The 22,861-nt window shown below is 35.3% G+C and overlaps 1 protein-coding gene across 3 annotated transcripts in view; it reads left to right on the top strand.

Moving 5' to 3' along the window:
* Positions 1-22,861, top strand: part of SH3D19 (SH3 domain containing 19) — a 135,225-nt gene that overhangs the window by 54,101 nt on the left and 58,263 nt on the right. For all 3 annotated transcript variants that reach the window (XM_039875981.1, XM_039875978.1, XM_039875977.1), the window contains exon 2: positions 9,918-9,957. In XM_039875981.1, coding sequence (XP_039731915.1) covers positions 9,918-9,957 — 40 coding nt within the window. The remainder of the gene's footprint in view (positions 1-9,917; positions 9,958-22,861) is intronic.

Genomic DNA, 22,861 nt, shown 5'->3' on the forward strand with positions numbered 1-22,861 from the left:
AGAGAGAGAGAGAAAGAGAGAAAGAGAAAGAGGGATATGCAGGGAGCATTATTTCTCCCTGTGAGAAATCAAATAAGGCTTCAAAGCAGGAATATGTCTCTCAGATCTCCTTTCACTCAAAGGTCCTGTGTATCTTTAGAATTGTGAAAAATCAGAACTGAGCACCTACTTTGGAAGCATTCTACATAGTTGAAGAATAGAATGAGACAGTTGAGCATTCTCGTTTGTATTTCAGCAGCCTTTTGAAGGTGATTGTTTGGATGGAAGTTTGTTAATAAAGTGAAGAGGAAGATGATAGGTGGGCTTGAATTTCCAAGAAGCAAATGCATTGTACAGAGAATACATTCTCTAACCCTGGATTAGGTGATGTGGCAAGGCCTGGATGTGGCCTTACCTCTTCTTGATTAAAAGAAAGCAATTTTTCCCATCACTCTATATATTAGAGACATAAAGTACCCCACCATGGATAAAAATCTGAGTTTGAAGACTCATTATAAAAATCCTCATCGGTGTAGGAAAGGCTTGCACAGCCAAGTGTTCTTACATCAGAATGAGGTGCCCAAGTATTTGGAATAATGTGGTTTTCCCTTCGTTTCCTGCTTCCTGCAGATGGTGGAGTCTCTTGGATATAGTGGTTTCTTATATTTGCTCATTTCGAAGAGTCAGCTGTACAAGGTAAAACTTTGTTATGAGATCTGTGAATTAATCGGAAATAAAAGAAGTAGAAATAGGAAGAATGGGCTTTTTGTTCTTTAAGGAAAAAGGAAAATCATCTTTATTTATACATCTTTATTTTTAACAGCTGAGAAAGCAACCTGTTGTTAGATATGTTATCTATTCTTCAGCACCGGAAATTATGATTTAAATCTTTGTTTTTCTGGATTCTTGTGAAAGAAATTCATACTATCCCTAAAATATGGAGGCAGATTTCAGTACTTTCATAAATAGATACAATCTATTTAATTTACTTAATTTCTTTCTTCATATCACTCATCCATCCTACTCAGGAAATTCATTTTATTTAGACTTCTTGAGTCTCAAAACATGACTGTGAGGGCTTAATATCCACAGGGTGAATAGGGATGGGAAAAGGCTTTAAGGAATGGGCTTCATGGAGTGGGAGGGATGGTGATCCTTGCTTGGCAGTTTTTCATCCTGAAGGAATTGCCTCTGTCTGCTTTTTAGTTCTCTTTCTTCCTTCTACTGCTTGCTTTTAGGGCTTATTTATCACTTCTGTCAGAAGCTGCAATGGGAAAATTTTTCTTAGTAGTCCTTGGTTCAAAAGGGCCAGAAAGGGAAAGAGGCTGGAGCCAGTGGATAAGGGAAGGTGTAGAAATTATTTATGAGTATATTTCTGTCTTCGTGACCAGTAATAATGCAAGACAAAATGTCTTAACAGACTTTAAAACTCCATGTTGGACAAAGGGTAATTTTTTAGGTAATTCTACTCACAGTATTATAAACTCTATGAATATTCTGTATCCCTGATATTATCATAATAGTATTTATTGAGCACTTATCTTCAGCACCCTTACTATCCCTTATATGCATTTCTTCATTTAATGTTTATTCGATTTTATGAGATAGGTATTATCCCCCTTTCCTGAGGCTTACAGAGGTTAAATGTCTTGCTAAGGTCATTCAGGTAATAAATAGCGAAGCAAGAACTCAAAACAAAGCCTGTATGACCTAAAGTTTCTATCTTAACCTCTGTGTAAGTTGTCATACTGAAGTGTTTATTGATTTCCCATTATGGGTATGTCTCAGTAGTAGATACTTGGAGGCATTAAGTGCTCACCTTGTTTGTAGAGCCTTTTAATTCTGAAGTGCACAAATTAACATAAATAATGCAAAATGAAATTCAAGTTATGGATTTGAAGGAAAGATATGTTTAATATGATCTTAAAATGACACATTTAATATAATCTTAAAAGATCAGGGTTTTACTTGATTGTATTGGAAGGGAGATTCATTTGTCATGACTTCTCACTCCCTTTTGAGTTTGGATCCTGAACTAATCCTGCACCAGTTGAAGTTTAGTTCATTAGGGAAGTGCCACTTGCATTTCTGGCATGGTGTTGACATGGAGATGACAAACACCAGGCTCTGTATAGGGGACCTTGATTTCCCAGGGGAGTAATAACATTGTTCATGCTGACGTACTGGATGTCAAGTCTGATTTTGTAAGAGATGGTCCATCCTCAAATTAGTTTGGGAAATGCCCCATGAAACAAAGTTAAATTTTTTTAATTGTAAAAATTTTCAGAGCCTTTACGATATTAATATGCTCCATAACTATCCAAGAGGTTATTATAATTTGGGAAACACTGAAAGCAATCACTATTATTGGGTCACTTTCTCAGGTTGCCTTTCTTGTAGCATATTTTATTGCAGGTAAAATTTAAGACTCATTTAGAAAAACCCTTAGGAATGGCCTAATATTTTGAATATGGGCCTAATATTTTTAATTTGGCAGTTGAGAGAATAAGCTATGTATTTAGCTAAAAGGCCTTTTTATTTTTTCTTAAATTGCAAGTTTCACATCCTGACCAAAGTGAGATTTTGTAACAAAAAGAGGTTTGAAAGTAATTATTAACATGAGAATCATTAGGGAGCTTCAGTAATGAGGGTTGATGGCATCTTGCTTCTGAGCCTGCTTCCATTTCTGTACCCCTCACCACCTTGCTTCCCAGGACCCTATGGCATTGATGAAATATCCATCTTCTTAAAGTCTGCCACATTCACCTTGGACTGAAACAAGGCAGTGCAGATGGTGGCTCTGGTTTTTCATTTCTGAAACTACTAATGTAAAAAAATCCAAATCATAAAAAGCCTGATTCAATAATCAGTTGAACCCAACAATCAAATGATTAAGGTGAACTATTTTGAAGAATAATATTAAAAAGAAGTAGCTGGTTTGTTCCCGGGTTTCAGCATACATACAAAAAATAGAGGCGCGTCACCAAATCGCTGATTCTTCTTGCAGTTAAATGTGCTATGGCTTTTTTCTCCTAAGCGTGGTTTGGTTTGGTGAGAGCTGCTTTGAGACAGAATAGACCAAATGTGGATTGTTTTAGGGCAAAGGTGACTCTTAAATTACTACTACGTTAACAAAAAAAGTAAAACATGTATGGGAATTCTCAGGAAGACACATTTTTCAGCAATATCAGATATATCAGTGAACCAGTTACAGCCTAGAAATTACAGGGCAAGGGAGGGGGGAGAGTGTTGGATGTCATCATTATCTTCAGAGGGCTGACTGTGAAGCGGAATCCAAGACCGAGTTCTGCCTTTATCAGACATACTGATGGGATAAAGGGACAGACACATGCCGAAAACCTTAAATAGTAATACACACGATTATGTATGAAGTGTCAAGCGAGTGGTATAGATAGCATGAGAATTGAGATAGGCTGTGGCAGGCAGAGTAACACTTCTCCCCTAAAGGTGTTCCAGTCCTCACCCTTGGAACCTGTGACCATGTTATATTGCTTGACGGTGGGGAATTAAGGTGGTTAAATCAACTGAGTTTGCCATAAACAGGTTTTTTTGATTATCCTGGGAACCCAATGTAATTATAAGGGTCCTTTAAAGTGTAAGAGGAATGCAGAAGGAGGAGGTCAAAAATCAGAGATTTCGTGATGCTACATTGTTGGAGGAAGTGAGCCATAAGGCAAGGAATAGAAGTGACTGTGAGTTGGGAAAGGGAGTAAACATTCACCCCTGGAGCCTTCAGAAGAAATGTAGGTCATCAAATGCCTTGATTTTAGCTTGTGAGACCTATTTTGACTTCTCTTGAGAATTGCAAAGTAATAAATTTTTATTGTTTTAAGCCACTAAGTTTGTGGTAATTTGTTACAGCAGCAGTAGGAAACTAATATAAGGATGATGAAGAGAGAGAAGAGTCAGGGACAGCTTCATGGAGAAGGTGATTCTTGAACCAGGCATTAAAGATAGTAAGCGTAGTAGTCACAGAATTTATATTCTAGATACTGAGCTAAGCTTTTTAATACCCTTTAATTCATGTATCCTCACAAAAAACTCTGTGTAATATTCTCCATTGTGTGGATGAGAGAACAGGTTTAGAGAGGTTAAGTAAATTGTGCGATCACTACAGTGCAGTCCTGGTCGCTACAACTGGTTAATAGCTGGCCTTTTAATGACGTGATGGAAGCTGACATTTATTGAGTGCTTACTGTGCACAGGCAAGGTGCTAAGGATGTCATTGTCATTACCTCATGTAATCTTCTCAGGATCTATGGCACGTTGTGATTTGTAATTTGTCTGAGGCATGGCTTTATCTGGCCAGCAGCATGGCTGAATCAGAGGGGAAGAGAATGGAATCAGAAAACCCAGTCAAGACAAGTGCTGATCAGAACCTAAAATTGAGGTATAGATAGTGGGCATGGGAAGGAGAAAACAGATTCGACAGATAGTTTGCTCCTTTGTTGAAGCATAACTCCTGTATTGAAAAACTTTGCTTCCATCTCTAATATCTGCCTCCCTATGTGTTTAGGGTGCTGCATTTTAATGAGTTTATGCACTTTATAATTAGAATTAATGAAAGGTGTCAGTACTGAGAGTGCTTTAGACCAGTCTTTTCCCCTCACCCACGGAAGTGTGGGCAGAGGTCATATAAACTTTTCTTTAATGTGCCTCATTTCTTTCCTACCATGATAACTCAGAGAGATTGTCTTTAATTTATTTTTTTAAATTAATTTATTTTAATTAGTTCCAAGAATATAGTAGATTGGTTAGACATTTATATAGTTTATAAAATTATCCCCCTAATTGCTCCTTCTCTCCTCTGGTTTTCCTCCTAGCCAATATATTAATGCTAACTACATTCCCTCTGCCGTGCTCCCCATCCCCGTGCCCCTACATCGACTACTGATTTGTACTTCTTATAACCCTTCACCCCATTCTCCCAGCCCCCCAACTCCACCTCCCCTCTGTCCATCACCAAATTGTCCACTATATTTGAGAGTCTGTTTTTGATTAGTTTGTTCTTTTTGTTCCTTAGATTCTGCATATAAGTGAAATCATATGGTATTTATCTTTCTCTGTCTTATTTCATTCAGCATAATAACTTCTAGGTCCATCCATGTCGTTGCAAATGGTAGGATTTCATTTTTTTTTAATGGCCGAGTAATATTCTATTGATGTTTTAAACCAAGAAATAGTAACTTTCTTAAGTTCAACAGCAACAAATATATATTTATTGAAAACCTGCCATTTAAAAGAGCAATATACTAGTCTCACTGCGGTAGTCTTAAAAGTCAGTAGTATTATAGTATGAACACTGGCTTTTTTTCAAGTAGACATAGATTTACAATTTTCTCTGCCCAAATATAAGAACCATTTAAAGATTTTAGAAAAACCTCTGAAACTCTGATCTCAGATATGTAAACTTCCATCCATGTTCCATTTGAACGGAACCAGTTTTGTTATCTTTTAAAAATAAAATTATTGGGGCAATATTGGTTAATAGTATTATATTAAGTTTCAAGTATACAATATTATAATACATCATTTCTATATTGCATTGTGTGCTTATCACCCAAAGTTTAGTCTTCTGTCACCATACATTTGACCCCTTTTACCCTCTTCATCTTTCCTCCATGTCCCCTTCTCTCTAATAACCATCATACTGTTTGTATCAGTGAGTTTTTTTGTTTGTTTGTTTGTTTTAGCGAGTCATCAAAGATTCATGAACCCTGAATCTCTTCTGTCTTCTGTTGGATGAATTCATTGTTTTATTTATTCTGCTTTTCATAAATAAAGAGGTAATGATATTGTTGTTGTAAAGAATTTTCAGAATGTGTGGATCCTTTAGTTAATACTAAAACATTCATGTAAAATTGATCCATTAAAAAAAATAACAACATACTATATTTACGCCCAAGCTGGAATTTGAAAGTAATGCTTGGGAGTATGATAAACAGAATCCCTTCACTATACTCATTCTAAAGAAAGTACTCCAATATGAGGTATAAGACGTTCCTTTATACCACTTCCTACTCTCTTGCGAGTGTGTCTGTGTATATTCATTCATTCATTCATTCACGTAGACTGAATCTTCCTGCTAATTTCAAAGAACGATTTAAGGCCTTTCATTTCGAACTTGAGTTAGCAGTGTAAGTTCCTACCCAGTGGGGTTTGATTTTCTCTTCAGTGAAGTGATCAAAGTCAAATCCTTAAAGTTTCCATGTCTGACAATAGATTCTAATAAGTTCTGAGTTGGCAGCTCTTCTTAGTTTTAATCAAAGCAAAAGATGACATTTGCATTTTTATCATCTTTATTTCAAAGTGTTTGTCATATTAGATTCAGAATCACCCTGAATGGTTATACATCAGTAGACTCTATCCAGCCAGTCCCAGAAAGCTGTCCGTGACAGAATAGGGGCCCATTTCTATATAAGTGGTATACCACCTACACACATAAACATCAGAATTATGCATGTCCAGATTGCTTAGAACCAGAAATTGTCATGGCAGGAAAATCTGGGTAATCTGGAGTTCTCACAGAGTCACTGACCCAATATAGCTTCCTACCACTCTTGTGATTCTCAGTCCCCTTGATGTGCCATGGGTTCCCCCACTGCCTTTTTTACAGCTCCCCACGACGTTTATACACATACAGCCATTAACAACACCATTTGTGCCTGTTCTGCCTTATTTTCTGCCTTTGCTCTGCTTGCAAGATATTCTTCCATTTCTTCAATTAGCTTTATTAACCAGGAGGCATGGATGAGCAGGGATAGGGAATGCAAGTGCTCTCATGGTGTGTGTGTGACATATGCCTGCAAAACCAGCAGACTTTTACATAGCCATCCAGCCATGCTGACCTTCACATTGAGAGTGTAGTGCTGGTCTTTGAGCGACCTAAATCATTATGCTCAGTTTGGTGGGCCCCTGGAGTTAGTACATTACCTACGGTAAATGTGCAGCATTTGACAACTAAATTTTAGAATGAAGGCATTCTTATTTTTAAAATCTTTTTTTATTTGTTTTTGGTAGAAACGGTAAGACTTTGGCCTAGTAATTTCTTTGTATGATTTCTAAGTATGTAAAAGTTCAAGAAGCCTTTGCAAGTATATTCTCGTCTAATTATTTAAAAATTAGAAACTGAAAAAAATTTGAGGGGATGTAGCAAAGAGTATTTGATTTGAAATAAAATCCATATCCTTATAGCACTGTATACAGTCAAGATAAATTTCCATGTTAGCTATAGACTTGTTCTTATTTTTCTTAAGGAGATTTCATCCAAATGTTTTATTACTGTTGGCAAGATCCAGATCTTGAATCTGCCCTTAGTGCTTTGTTTTGTTCAGTTTTGGCTTTTGGACCAACATAATAACCACTTATTATTTTGCCAGAAATTTAGCATTACCACTAATGTATTCCTTGACAGTTGCACAATTTTCTTGACTGTCATGGAAATTACTTCGCTTAAAATTGTGTATAAAAACGTGTAGACACACAAATACAAAACATACACTATATATTTTTCAAGCTAAAAGATGGCTAAGGGCAAAATGTGAAATCAAATTATTTGTATACTTTGAGAAAAAAGATCACACCAAGAACCTGTGTTTAATTTGTTTTCTATTGTCAGGAGGTGAGGGATGGGGGATATTTAATGGAAAATTTACCTGTACCTTCAAATTATCAAATACATGGAACTTGGGAGTAACATGTGATATACACTGTATGTGCACATTTATGTTTAAAATGTCCTTCAACAGATCGTCAACTTATTTTCTTGGATTTTAATTACGAGCTTGACAGAGAAGTACTGTGGGGAGGCATTTGCATTTTTTTTAGAACAGAAAGTTAAAAATGACTATAAAATTTCCGTTTTTAACTGAGAATGAAGGAGTGCTATGAGCCATTCTCTTCCTGCATGGCTGCATTCCAGCTGTGCAGACTGGTCATAGCACATCTGCCAATCAGAACAGGCCCTAAAGAGAAGCCCTCAGATGCTGAGTCTTGTTTACATGCATTATGACTCTGTTTCTCCCCTCCTCCTCTGTGTTGTACCACTAGGAAGATTTGTGGGGGAGTTCGCGATTGTGTGCCTAAATAAATTGTATGAGACTAGGATCACAGCCATAACAAATGGTATTACGGGCACATTTTGAGCTCATCTTTAGCCACAGGTAAGAGTTGTTGCTTTGTTATGTGAAAATAGTTGATCTGCACCCAGTTTCTAGCTTTACTTTGAGACATTATACTTTTGTTAGCAAAACTAGCACGCTAAAAGCTGAAGAGGAACGATGCAAAAATGTTTAAAATGTGCACTGTGTTGCTATGACTTTAATATTTCAGTACTCAACAAGTGAAAAAACATGATATTTTTATTTAATGGCCCAGTAAAACCACGTCAAATTAAAACAAAAGTTTTAAAAGCGGCAGTAGCACTAAGTCACTGAGTAGAGAAATTGGAACCAGAAGCATATTAACAGTGTTCATTTTGGAGAGCATGATATCTAAATAAACATGTTTTAATGTGAACCTTCTTCCTTGTTAGCATTTCAGAGACCAGTGTCTTCCTGTATACTAACTCTTTGGTTTAAAAAACATTTTTTTATTATGAACCCATTCAGAAAAAATTGATATATACATTTAACTATGTAAATCTGATTCTTTTCTTTCATAATTCTCTCCAGAAGTTTTACAGTATGTTTTCATTATCTTTATGCTGCTCCACCAGCAATAAAATTAAGGGGCAAAAAAAAATCCCTGTCTAATCTTTGTTTTGGGAATAAATTCTATCATGTTAGTATTTATTCAGAAGATACTTTAGAAAACTATATTTTGACAACATTGCATAGGATTTTTTTTAAAGTCACTATAGGATTTTAGCATGGCTTATATATTGCTTTCTGTTAGTTTTTCTATGACACTGAGACCTTTTTGCTTCATCTTATTTACTTGTAAGCATGTACTGAAAAAAAAAAAGTTGTTCAGAGTTTTATAAGACAACTTGTGGGTTTTTTATTTCTTTCTCTTGTGTATTATAGTCCTCATGTTGATCAACAGCATTTTACAGCAGTCCAAAAGGGCACTTTTGAAAACTTCAAGCAGCCATGCTCTTTTTTCTTACCCTATAGCAGAGTTTCTCACCCTCAGCAATATTGACATTTTGGAGAGATAATTCTTTATTGTATGATGTTTAGCAGCATTCCTGGGCTTTACCCACTAGATGCCAGTAGCCTACTCCCACCCCCCAACCCCCCACCCCCGCCCTTCCCATTGCGACAACCAGAAATGTCTCCAGACGTTACCAAATGTTCTCCAGGGGAGGGCTTGCAAAATTACCCCTGGTCGAAAACCACACTGCCTTATATTATAGCACATGAGACTTAATTATCTTTGAAACTTTTAAATCCAACTTCTGAAATATTCTGGGTGATAGAGAGTTAAAGATGAGATTGTACTGGTCTTAGTGTATTTGCAGATGTTGCTGTAGCTGACTGCTCATTTTTTTCCCCTCCCAATCGTGTTAGAAGCTTTTGCCAACCATGATTCATGGAATGATTTTTTGGAGCTGAGTAATTTGTGGCTTTTCAGTTTCCTTACTTTTCTTTCCTTAGCTAACTTTGTTTTGGTTTTAGCAGAGTGTTTAAAACAGCATAGATCTTTGAAAAAGAAAAAGTATATGTAATGATATATTTTCCAAGTAGATTATTTTAACCAGCCATAAGCATCGTATATGCCTGTCCTCTTTAAATCCTTTCTACCTCTTCTGTCAGGCAAACCCTCTCAACTCTGACGAAGAGCCTTATACAGGAGAAGACACAGCAACCTTTGAGTAGTCCTTGTGAAGTCTCATGGTATGGCAGCTGGTATTTAAGGACTTTTCAGGGCTTCTAAAGAGCATTTTGACACATAATTGTCGTCTTTTTTTACAGATCGCAACGAACGAAATAAACCAGAGCATCGTTCTTCAAGGTATGAATTTATAGCATTTAATAATTATGTATAATGTTTCTCATTTAAAAAATACTGTTTGGAGGCAATGCACGTTTTCCTTTTTAGAGTTACTGGATATTTGAATCTTCCGTGGTATTGAAAGAAGCTTCATAATATTATTATTCATTCTCTGAACAAAAATTCTTTATAATATTATTGATTACCTGGAAGATATATTTTATTTTGATAATTTTTAAGATTGACAGGTAAATCTTTTTTAAAAATTATTTTTATTGTTGGGCATGGTAAACATTCTAAAAGAAAGACCTGCATGTGTAAGGAAGTTTAAAATAAAAATAATGCTAACTATAAAATAGAAAAATAGAATTTTATCCCTATTCCCTATTTCCTCTCTTTTGTGGCTTATTTTCTTCCCTCTTTTTAAACCACTATTCTTATAAGTGCATATTGCTTTTTTCCTAATCATAAAACTAACATAGGCACATTGTAGAAATTTTTTAAAATATTTTTAAAAATACAAAGCATTGAAAAACAAAACAAAACAGCTTGTCTTTCATTAGCTGGAGATGGTGGCTTCTGCTAAAAATTTGGTGTAATACCTGTGGATTTTTTAATAGTATCTATCTATCTATCTATCTATCTATCTATCTATATATATATATAGAGAGAGAGAGAGAGATATTCCAATTGAATTCTTTAAGTTCTTATTAGATAATTTCATATGGCCAAGAAGGTTATATCACTTAAACCTCTTACCCACACTATCTGAGAGTGTATTTCACAAGATCTTTACTAGCACTGAAGAGTATTTTTCAAAAATCCTTGTTAAACTTCTAGGTAGAAAATTGTCTAACTTGCACTCCTAGTCAACAATTCAATGTTTTTAATCCAGTTCTGTGAAGGATTGTTATTTTTCTAATCTTATTTTCTCCTTATTCTGCATTCCATTACTTTTTCTTTGCATTTGGTGTTGTGGGAACTGATAAAAATGATGATAATGCATTCATTGGATTGACTGGCCTGGTAAACCAAACCTTGATGCTTTTGCAAGGTATCAAACCCTAGAATGCATTGACCTCAAATGAATAAAAATACAAAATTATGAAAACTCTATTACTTAGAATAACAACAGGTTTTACAGAAATTGTCAATCAAAAATACGTTAGTGAGACCTAATCTGGGAGAAAAATATAGCTATTTGGAACACAGGACTGATTTTTTTTTTTTTTTAGGTATAATTCACATATATTAAAATTCACTCTTTTTGGTATATGCTTCTATGAGTTTTGACAAACATAGTTATGTGACTACCACCAAAATTATAGAAAAGTTTGTGAGACTGATGTTTTTAACACTTAAAAAAATAATAATAGGAAAAAAAGACAATGTAAAAGAGAGTGAATGACAAAGTTGGAAGGGTAAAAAAATACTTAGGATGAAACAATCAGGATCCATAAAATGTTTGATATACTGAAGCAATATAAGTTTTAACTGGAACAAGTATAAATCCTTACACTTAGATCTGAAAGACCAATGAAACATAAAGAAATGGGGTAGATGTGACTTAACAGTCTTTTTGAAGAAGTCTTGAAATTTTAATTCTTCATAAATTTATCTTGAATCAAAATTTTTATGCCATTGCCTCCACCTCCTCCAAAATGTCAGCATTGATGTAATTATCTTGAAAGACCTATAGTGTCCAGTATAAGAAAAGTAATAGCTCTAGACTACACTTTTGATATGGTATTCAATTCTGGGTTCACAAGGCCTTGAAAAATCAAAGTATACAGTGGTTGATATCACTTGGAGAACTTAAAAAAACAAAAACAAAAATACAGAGTCCCATGCTCCACCCCAGAGATTCTCATTCATTAAGAATGGAGTGAATGGATCCTGAGAATCTATATATAAAAGAAGTCCCCCAGTGATTCTGATGTATAGCCAGGCTGGGGTCTGCCGGAATAGAAGACAGCAGCTGAGCTGAGACAGGAAATATGAAAGCGAAGAGTGAGGTAGAAATAAAAGCTAAGTCACAAGAAGACTATGTAAGGAATAGGGTAAATTTAGCTTAGGTGTCAAAGTTTGGGAGGCGTATGAGACAGAAATAACTGGCTTCAAACATTTGGAGGGCTGGCATGTAGAAGAGACCAGCAAAATTATTCCTCATAAATACTGTGTTCCTCTCTAAGAAGACACAGGGATCAAGAAATTTTTAGAAAAAATCATAGAATTAGAAAATCATAATTTTGTAATGGTTGATTCAGACAACGAGGATCATCAGTGACTCCTAAAACTTGGATAAAAAGTTGTTGGAGGAATAGATATTTATACCACCTTAAAATGTGTTATTCAGTTTTTAATTAGAAAGAGGAAAATGTACCATTTCAATGAAAAGATCTGGTCATCACATTCTTAATCAAGTGGTCAACTAATATATTATCATAAATGAGACAACCCAATAGTACGTGCCTCCAAGTGATGCATTAGCAGTGCATGTGGAGATCACTTGTGTAGTAGTAGTCCTGGCAATAAACTCTAATGTTATGAAGAATACACAAAGGCTAGAAAAATATTCTAGATTAAAAGAGACTGAAATTCTTTTTAATCTGGAATTTTAAAATCCAAATTTAAAACTAAATACTTTGGGGATAACTAAAATATGAATTTTACTATAGATAATATTTTATTAATATTACTTTTTTTTAGATGTATAATAGGAATGCTGTTATGTGGGAGAGTGTCTTTATTCTTAGGTATATATGCTGAACTATTAGGTGTGACGTAATCTTATGTTTGCACCATACTCTCAAATGATTCATGAGGAGAAAAAAAAGCAAGAGATAAAACAGAGCAAATATGGGAAAATAGTAATCATTGGTGAATAGATGAAAAGTGTATGTGTGTTAGTTGTACTGTTCCTTCATCTTTTCTATAGACTTGAAAATTTCAAGTTAAAAAGTAGCAGTGGAGAAAACTGTACTGAATATTCCATGGAGTCTCAGAGGGCAGAATGTGAATCTGTAGGTGGAACATGAAGTGGGTGGATTTCTGCACAGTATGAGGGAAGATTTCTTGACTTAGCTGGTCAAAGATGGAATGGACCACTCTGCGAGGGAATACTGTCAAGGAAAAGCCAGACACGCTCATGCTGGAATAAAATTAAAAAAGATTCATGCATGGCTCCCGCCCTTTGCACATTCAATAGCTGATAAATATTTGTTGAGAGACCCTAAGCCAGGCCCAAAATACAATAGAAAACAAGAAAAAGTCTCCAGCTTCATGGAGCACGAAGCACCCACTGTTTTGGATTTAATGCTCCCAGTCTCCAAGAGCCTATTTACTCTATAAAGTCAGGATCCAAGTCTTCATAGTTCTACTTCAGGAAATGCTTGAGGGTATTCAGAAAATAGTTTATTCTTTAACTTCTTGTTTATACTGTCAGATTCTCAAAGGCTATACTAAAATCTTGGTAACCTTAGCACTTGGTGTAGCTCCTGGTCTGCAATAAGCACCTAATAAATAAATGTTTGTTGAATAAATGCCAAGTGTAGTTCCAAGAGAGAAAGGGAAATGCCAGCATTTTTTTCCCTTGCAAATTGGGAAGAACCCGATTCTCAAAAGCTTGCCCAAGGCTGTTATTAAATGTGTTTGTTACAGCAACAGCAAGAAGTAATGCCTTATAAAAAGGGAGAGATGTTTTTCCAGAAAAGGCCATTGTTTTCTCTCTGGGTGTCTGCCGAGATTGGCAGTGACCTGTTCTTCCCCTGCCATCCTCAGCTGAGGAGGGCTACCCCACCAGGCCAGCAGTACATCAAGCAGATTAATACCTGCTGCACCAACAGAGCAGAAAGAAGAAAATGTAAACAAAGTCACTTAATTTTGGTATGTTTGTTGGTTCTCTTTAGGCCACTCAGCAGCCGGAATGATGGGCTCAAAGCCCAGCAAGGATAAGAGAAATGCATTTCTTTTGTTTGTGTTTTTATAAGACCAGACACTCTTGTAGCTTTCACACTGAGAGAGCAATAAATCTGGGATGTCTGCCTGTTCTTTCATTTCAATGCTGAAATAAGAAGGAAAATATAACTTTTGTCAAGTTAAAGGAAAAGTTTTTATCTGGTATAGGCCAATGCTATGACCCTCAAGCTAAAATATGATGTGTAAGCATTTTTAAAAGTCTTGCTGGGTGCTTTTTTATTAGTTTGTTCTGATATTGGCATTTTTAAAAATTTTGCTTATTGCTTATTGACCAATGTGGAAGTCAGAAATATCTGAATTTTTCTTGTCCTTTCCTTGTTAGTTTAAGTATACCATTTCCCAAATTGATGTTCCATGGAACATTCTTCTGTAGGATATTAATCAGTATGCAAGATATAAACATTCATGCGCAAAAAAAGTTTGTGAAATGGTGAATTAAAACAAAATTAGAGATATTTCTTTACTGTGATTCCATAAAGAGTCTTTGATATACTAAAGTACATTATAAAACTCTAAGTGAGAGATTTACTATACAGGATTTAAAAATTTTGTTTGAATTTATAACTTTCTTTCCCAGATGCAGCTATTAATAGCACCTAGAAAACTGTACTATAGAATGGCAATCTGGAAAACTAATTGAGAGAGAAGTTGGAGCTAAAGATAATAAAGAAAGTTAAGTCCTGTGGCAACTGGTGCCATGAATGGAAAATTAGGAGCTCTTTTTACCACTCCACTAGCTCTGAATAATAGATCTCAATGACTTATGCAGGCTGCAAAGCCAGCTACTTTATCTTAAACGCGTTTCCTACTACAAAGAAAGAATTTATAGCAGTGAAAAAAGAAGGCAACAAAATAGAGAACTCTAAATCTTATTTCTCAAAATTTAATTATCATTTGAATCTTAGTCTTCCTAAAGCCTTCTTGAAACCACCTGCTGTAATCCTTTTTGATACTAATTTATAAAATTCAGTGAAATTTCAGTAAAAGTCTCAAAACACTTTTTCAACTTGACAAAGTGATTCTAAAATTTATAAGGAAGAGCAAGAATAACCAAGACATTTTGAAGTTCAGGAGACGGAAGTGGACTCTTGCAAGTAATTAAGGCAGTTTTTTGTCAGCAAAAAGAGAAACAGGTCAATGGAACAGAATAGAGCCCACAACAGGCATAGATGGACACATACAGTCCTGTATCATGTGCTATGATTGGCAGCTCTACAGATCAGTGGGGAAAGTGAACATGTCAACAAATGGTGCAGAAACAGTTATTACCCATATTATAGAAATCCAAATGGAATTTGTTTTATTTTATCATGTGAAGTAGAATCCAAAGACATAAAAGTACAAAAGTAAAACATATTTTGAAGAAATATATGAGACTATCTTTATGACTTTGGGGTAGGGAAAGAGTTCTTAAGGCTCAAGTACAAACCATGAAGAAAACTATTGATAAACTTGACTATGTGGAAAAAAAATAAAAACTTATGTACGTGAAGACATTAAAAGCATGTAAAGAGTCAAGACTGTGCAGTGCACGTAGGTGAAAAGATTAGTGTCCAACATAAAAAAACTACACATCAGAAACGAAGAGGAAAATAACTCAAATAGGGGCAGGGAACTCACAAAAGATGAAGCCTGAGTAGCCAACTAATATTTGAAAAGATTCTTTACTTTGCTACTATTAAGAAGATGTGTAGTAACATGATAATGAGATACCATTTCACTTCCAACAAGTTGGCAGAGAAATCTCAAAGGCTGATGACAAGTGTGGATGAGAATAATTTGGTATATGATGTTAGAGAGCAATTGAGAAATACCTGGTAAAGCTGAAAATGCCTATTCCATACAACCCAACAGGCATTATATACCCTAGAGAAATTCTTTCACACGTGCCAGGAACTGTGTATAAGAATGTTGAGAGTAGCACTGTTTGGATTAAGGGAACTATAGGTACACATGACAACATAAATAGAAACATAATCATGGATGATAAAAAACAAATTGCAGAAAGAAAGGTACAGTTTGATACCATTTATATAAAGCAGAGTTCAGCAAATGGACCAAATCTGGCCTGCCCTGGCTGTTTTTGTAAATGAAGTTTTGTAGGAACTCAACCATGCCCATCTATTTGTATATTGTCTGTCTACTTTTGCATCACAGCAGCAGAGTTGACTAGCTACAGCAGGAACCACATGGCCCTCAATGCTGAACATATTTACTTTCTGACCCTTTATAGAAAAAGCATGCCAATTCCAGATACAAAAATAGTTTGCAGACTCTATCATAGGTGAAACACAAATAATATGTTATTTATTGTTTATTTTTATGGTTCCATGTATATGTGTATGTATTTTTATATGTATAGTATGCTTTTTTTTTTTAAAGTATAAAAAGATGTGTGGAAGTGATAAATAGTAAATTTAGAATATTGATTATCAAAGAACGCGTCAGGGAAGGGTTCATAGGGAGGTTCAAGTGCATCTCTACTACTTTATTTCTTAAGCTAAGTAATGGGCATTGCAATATCACCTGCACTTTTAAAACCCTGAAAATTTTCATAATTAAAAAGGCCTTCAAGAAGACTTTGAAAATCCTATGGCACCAGTAAAGATATTTTTACAGGACATGGGCATAAAATTGAGTGAAATTTTCTTAGATTATTTCTGAAAGAGGAAAATAAAAAGGAGGAAATAGTCAAGAATGTTCAGGAAAAAAAAACGATTAAATATTGTTCCCATTTCATCTCTACTCGTAGTCCTACTCCTGTAGTTAGTTCTCTTCACTTAAAAGTTATTCAAGTAACACATGAAAACATTTTTAGTAGTGCAGAAATTTGTGGTATCTGCTTTTATTCCATAGGCAACTATTATCTTTTAATAGTTTATAAAAATGTTCTTAGTCTGCTTTCTGTGCGTATATATAATATATATTCAAATAATATTTAAAGTAAATGGGGAGCTACATATGTATGTATGTAGTGTGTAGGAGTGTGTGTATATATATGTTTGTTCATATATTCATATATGTATTTATGCCAACTTGCCTTTTTCACTTATATTTTAGAAAGTAAGTACCATGTCACTTTCCACTTCATTATTTTTTTAAACTGCTACATAGAATTATCTAGTGTAGTTATATTGTTATTTATTTAACCAGTTCTTCATTGATAGCATATGAGCTGTTTCCAGTTTCTAACAGAAATGATGTTTCAGTAAACATCTTTATGTTTATATCTTTGTGTATACATATGTAAGAAAACTTCTTTTGCTTTTTTCTGTGATATTTTTTTTCTCAAGTTTCTGTTGAACTCCTGTTCTCATTCACAATTATTTTAAGTTTTAAAATTTTATATGCCCTACATTTCTATTCCCAGATCTCACTCAGCTTTATCATGGTTTGGTGCCACTCTAGGTTTAGTAGAGCCCATTTCATGCTCCCTTCCCATAGTCTGGCCTGAAATGTCACCCCACACAGAGAGGGACTCAAACTTAACAGGCAGAATATTTGCAGCACATAGTTCAGTACACTAAGAATTAATAGTTGATGATCTTAAGATTCATAGCAACCACTTTGTCATTAAAATTTGAAGGGGATTTGGTTCCTCCCCTTTTGTCGATGTTATAAAGATGTTGAGGATTTTATTTGGAAACCATCACCACATTATGGTTTAAAAAGATTAACTAAAAGCAAAAGATTTAACTTGTTTTTGCTTTTCTTCTTTCTAAATGTCATGCTCTGTTGGGCTTAGTTTAACTACTGTAATTCTGCCCATATGTTCTGATTCTTGTACTTCTATAAACTCTAGCTTGTGTATAATTACTTTCTGACATTATGTTTTCTAAACTGCAAGAGATACATTACTTTTGCTGTAGCATCTGTAATGCTATAAATGAGATGAAAAATTAAAATTGTATACAGGTTTTGTTGGGGGAAAAAGCCCTTTTGCAGTGTAGAGACAAAAGGATTGTTAACATTTTATGTCCTACAGAGAATATATATACATACATATGTATACATACATACATTATATATATTTTTTACATATATAAAACATATATGCATATTATTTCATTGTAGTTTTAAGAAATGTGACTTTAGCATTTCCTCCTACTGTGATGAGAATGAAAATGAAACATTTATATGGTGTATCACTTGAGTTATTGAAAAAGTTTTATCAAATGGCTTACTACTGCCAGCTTAGTGTGGTACTTAGTACTTAGTGTGGGGCTTCTCTGAAGGTATTTCAAATTAAACTATCAGCAGGAGTTAACTTTGGAACAGCAGCTGGCCCTGTTTTATTACTTTTTCTCAAGTTGGACATGTGTGGCCACCCATTTCTCAGCAGTCTAGGGAGCTTGTGGAACTCCTGGCCCTTAAATTTCTTTTTATCCTAATTCTTTCCTCTCTTTCCCTTGGGTTAGTTATATATTATATTAGCTCTTTGCTTTTCTACAGTATAATTTAGAAGCAATAATTTACACAGTTCTACAAAATCTATATTAAATATAGATTTTACTTGAGTAAACTTTATATACATCTTTGTGGATCTCAGTCTGTTCCTAGGTTATGGTTTTACCCCAGCTAATAAATTTTCTTGTACAACTGTACTTTAATTTTTTTAAAAAATGTTTTCTCTTACTGGCATAGCATATATCACATTCTTCAAATGTATCGATTAGGACCATAAACCACAGAAGTGTACTAACTAATCCATGGAAGAATCGTAGTGTGGACAGATTTGCAAAACGGTCATTCAGTAGCTCAGTCACTTCCTGTCTCTTTAATAATAAATAGCTGTTGATCAAAATTTAGTCTTGTCTTTATATATCTAAAACCATTCTCAAAACCAGAAATCAGGCCTGGTCCCAAAAGTACAGTTTCAAGGTGGGGCTTCCTTTTTGATTGCGTGCTCCTCCAGATAACAAATCATAGCATTCAGTTCTGCCCTGGTGACAAGTTTTTGTTAACTTCCGACTTCGTCCCCGTTGTAGAGCAGCTCTCCAGAGATGCGAGGTGAGCCTGCCATCCCTGCATAACATTTCTAAATGCAGCAAAAATAAGGCAGGCATGCCAAAAAAGCACTCACTTGTGACCTTCTCTCCTTTTGGAAAAGAGGATTTAGAATCTATACTCTTTAGTAATTCAGAATATAAAAGAATGGAAGGAATATTGAATGTCTGATTGATTGTCTGAATGCTTTAGAGTAACATTTTGTCTAGAATATAAACATCCCCTTAAGTTGTAAACCTGTTTCCTGGAGATCATATTGTCCCTGGCACACTCTCTTGCCTGGGCAGTCCAGGGATGCTATCAAAAAATGACAAGCAGGGCTTAAAGTTTATCACTGTATATTGCCCAATAGTTTCTCTTTTAGTTATAGATTGTAAAGAGAAGCTTCAAGTAGAAAATGTCTTTACAAGCTGAACTGTGCTCTTCAGAGTTTTTCTATATGGTAAATTTCTGTCTTCAACACCATTGTTTTGTTTTTTGTTTAAAATGAAATTATATTCATTTGTTCTGATTATAAAACAGAATATGTTTATGATAGGAAATTTGGAAAAAAATAAGTATATAAATGAGAAAATCATTTATAATCCTACCTCATAGTTAATCACTATTATATTTTGATATATTTATTTCTGGTATTTATCTTTTCATGCAGATACTATAATTTTAACAGAGCCTCATGAATATACAGTTCTTAAGTTATTGTTTTATTTAACATATCGTGTCATTTTCAGTAGTCTTATAAATTGTGGTTATATTTTTTAGTACAAAGCAATACATTTTTAATATGAAAGTTTATAAGAGAAAGAAGAGAAAGAATTAAAATTACTAGTCCAACCTCTGAATAACTACTATGGGTATATTAGTGTTTCAGTCTTTTTCTGTGCCTACTTGGGATAGTTTAAGAAAACAATTGAGGTCATGCTGTATATAGTATTATATGTAACCTCCTTTTTACAAAACAATAGTTTACAAACATTTTCCTGTGTTGTGATTTTTAATGGTATTCCATCATATAGGTATACGGAACTTTAATTATTTTCCTATTGTCAGACATTAGGAAATTTCTAATTTTTTCCTATTATAAACAATGCAGTGGTAAGATTCTTATACCTGCATTTTAATGGACCATCGCTGATTACCTCTTTGTGATAAATTCCTAGCAGTGAAATTAATAGATCAAAGTTAGTGGATCAAAAAATTTTTTTTCATATTTTTCATATATACTACTAAATTTAGCCTCAGTAAAAGGTTGCATTCTTACCAGTATAACATTATTTAAACATTTTCCCCTGGCCTGTGTTGCTTTTGAATGAACCAGAAGGAAATAACCAACATGAACTTGTTTCTTTCAGATTAACTATTTTTATGTTAGAATGCTTATTAATTTTTATTTCAGGCCCCAAAACAATATTTTCCAAAGGAATCTTGTACTAATCCACAGCCCCTGGAGACCCTCTTGGCCAGAGCCTTTTCACGGCCTGTCCTAGGGCATTTAGAAGTCAGATCACCTGGATTAGAGGCATAGACATCAGCGCCTATCCCTTGAGCTTATAATTGAAATTGGGACTGTCTGTGCTCAAGTTTGGGGAATTTGTAGGGTGATCCAAAATGAATATAAAGACTACTCCCTATTCATGCCCAAGATTGGAGAACTTTTTAGGGCAATTCAAAATGAATTTTGAAAAGTACTTTTTTAGTTGTTTCGGTTCTGCTTGTATTGGTAAAATCATTTGGAAAAGCTGTGGAATAGAAGGTGAAGGGCCTGGGTCTGAACATCAGGCTGCGTGAATTGGAGTCCAGCTTCCCGTTCAGGAGGTGGGACTTGGGCAGTTTCTTAATCTTCCTGTACCTCTGTTTACTCATCTATCAATGGGGCTAATAATAGTATCTCTTAGTTATCATGATGATTACCCAGTTACTGTATCTGTTAAGGGCCGAACTAGAGAAACAGAACCAGTCAGACAATATATTAAGAGATTCACTAGTTAATCGGCTTATGTGGGGGCTGGCCAGGCAAGTTGGAAACCCATAGGGCAAGTTACCAGGAAGGGCAGGCTGGACCTTATTATATACATGGACTGAAGCTGCTCCCATCCACAAATGGGATTTTTTCTTCATCAAGGAAGCCTTTGCTTTACTTTAAGGCCTTTCAGTTGATTGAGTCAAAGCCCACCCAGATTATCTGGGATTATCTCCCATACTTTAGGTCACTGATTATAGACTTTAACCACATCTACACAGTACCTTCTCAACAACACATAAATTAGTGTTTGATTGAATAACTGGGGACTGTATCCCAGCCGAATTTACATGTAAAATTGGTCAGTCATATTGATTGCTTTGGATCTCAGTTAAGCAGACTAAACTCACTTGGGAATGAGTTTCAGTGTTACCCTTGCATTTCAAGCTCAGGGCTCTTCAGGTGTCTGTAATCCAGATCTTCTTTCTGACAGATCCGTTTTGTGTCTGTTAGTTTTGTTATAAGTTTTGTTATGATAATACAACCGTACAGTTTGTATCATTCATGATCCTAAAGGGTTCTCTCTGCTGGAGCCAGGGTGTCTGGCCATGGCAGGGTTCTGTGCAGGAATGTACACTGACACCTGCATAACACACTGTGTGGTGTCTGCTCTTAACGCATTCGTGTTATCCTTCCTTGCTCAGATAAGCATGTGAGTCTGCTTTGTGTGGACTGGTAAAGTCTTGGATTGTCAGTAACTGTTGAATGGTCCCACAGGCTTCTGATATAGTGAAAAGGTATTAGCTTTGGCTGGTTAGAGAAAAGATACTGATTTGGTCCTCTCTTTTTACTAGCGCTGATTTTTCATAGCAGATTACAGATAGCAGATGAACTTCTTTTTAGGAAGTTAATTATATTCCTTTGAACATAATAAACTCTAACCTCCTCTCAGTCTGGATCCAGGATGATGTCTTCTTTGTTCCTTCACTCAAAGTAGGAAAAGACTGGCCACTCAGAAGTAAAAACAGCTCATGGAAAAAGCACAACAGACATTGTTGAGATACTTCCTTGTGGTCTCTGGTTTCAAAGCTTTTAGCAGGAGCTCTGGAAACAATGCTTGTAGTTGATCCTCTTGTGGATTCTCTAGGCCTACATTTCAGTGTTTGGTTTCTTTCTATAGCTTTGCACAATGGGGTGATGGCACAGTCCTACTAAATCTTACCTCATGCAGTGGTGGTGGTGGTTGCATTGCTGCCAGCCCTTGCCTACTTCTCTGACAGCTGCCTCCCAGCTGAAGGATAGACTCCTGGAACCAGGTTTCCACGCAGCCTTACTCCATTTGACCATAGCTGGTGGACTTCTGACCTATATGCTGTGATAATTAAATCCTTTCTCTTGAAAGTTTAAGCTGAATATAGAGCTCAGAGCCATGGTTTCTGGAAGTTGAAAATTATTTAGATTTGGGCTTGGTACAACGTATATACTGATAAACACTGGCCAGGTATGCTGAAGAATGAGCAGAGAGAGTCCAGCTGTAGCAGGAGATTTGAAGATAAAAACAGAGATGGTGTGGTCTCAGAGAAAGTGAGGAAGAATGAGAGCTCGTGCAAGAAGCCACCTTGTTTCCCAGAGCTGTGTGAGGTTCACCTGTACTTCCTGTTGTGGGAATTCCTAGGATACCCATGGACACTCAGAATTAAAACCCATTTTCTTTAATTTGAGTTTAGAGGGGTTTCAGTTGCTTTTAACCTCACAAGATAATATAATGCTATTAAAAGAACGATAACAATATTATAATTTAGAGATGAAATTTTCATACTGAACACATTTATATTGGCTTTAGGATGAACCCAGACTATAGCCTTGTTTTAGGATTTATTTTTACAGAGGTTAGGGTGCCATGAATATATTGAGAAAACGGAGCAGAGTAGTACTGTTATGTGAAGGAAATGTATTACTTATCTTAGGAACACTGACATC

Source organism: Pteropus medius, unplaced genomic scaffold (genome assembly GCF_902729225.1).
Source record: "Pteropus medius unplaced genomic scaffold, Ma_sr-lr_union100, whole genome shotgun sequence".
Classification (NCBI taxonomy): domain Eukaryota; kingdom Metazoa; phylum Chordata; class Mammalia; order Chiroptera; family Pteropodidae; genus Pteropus; species Pteropus medius.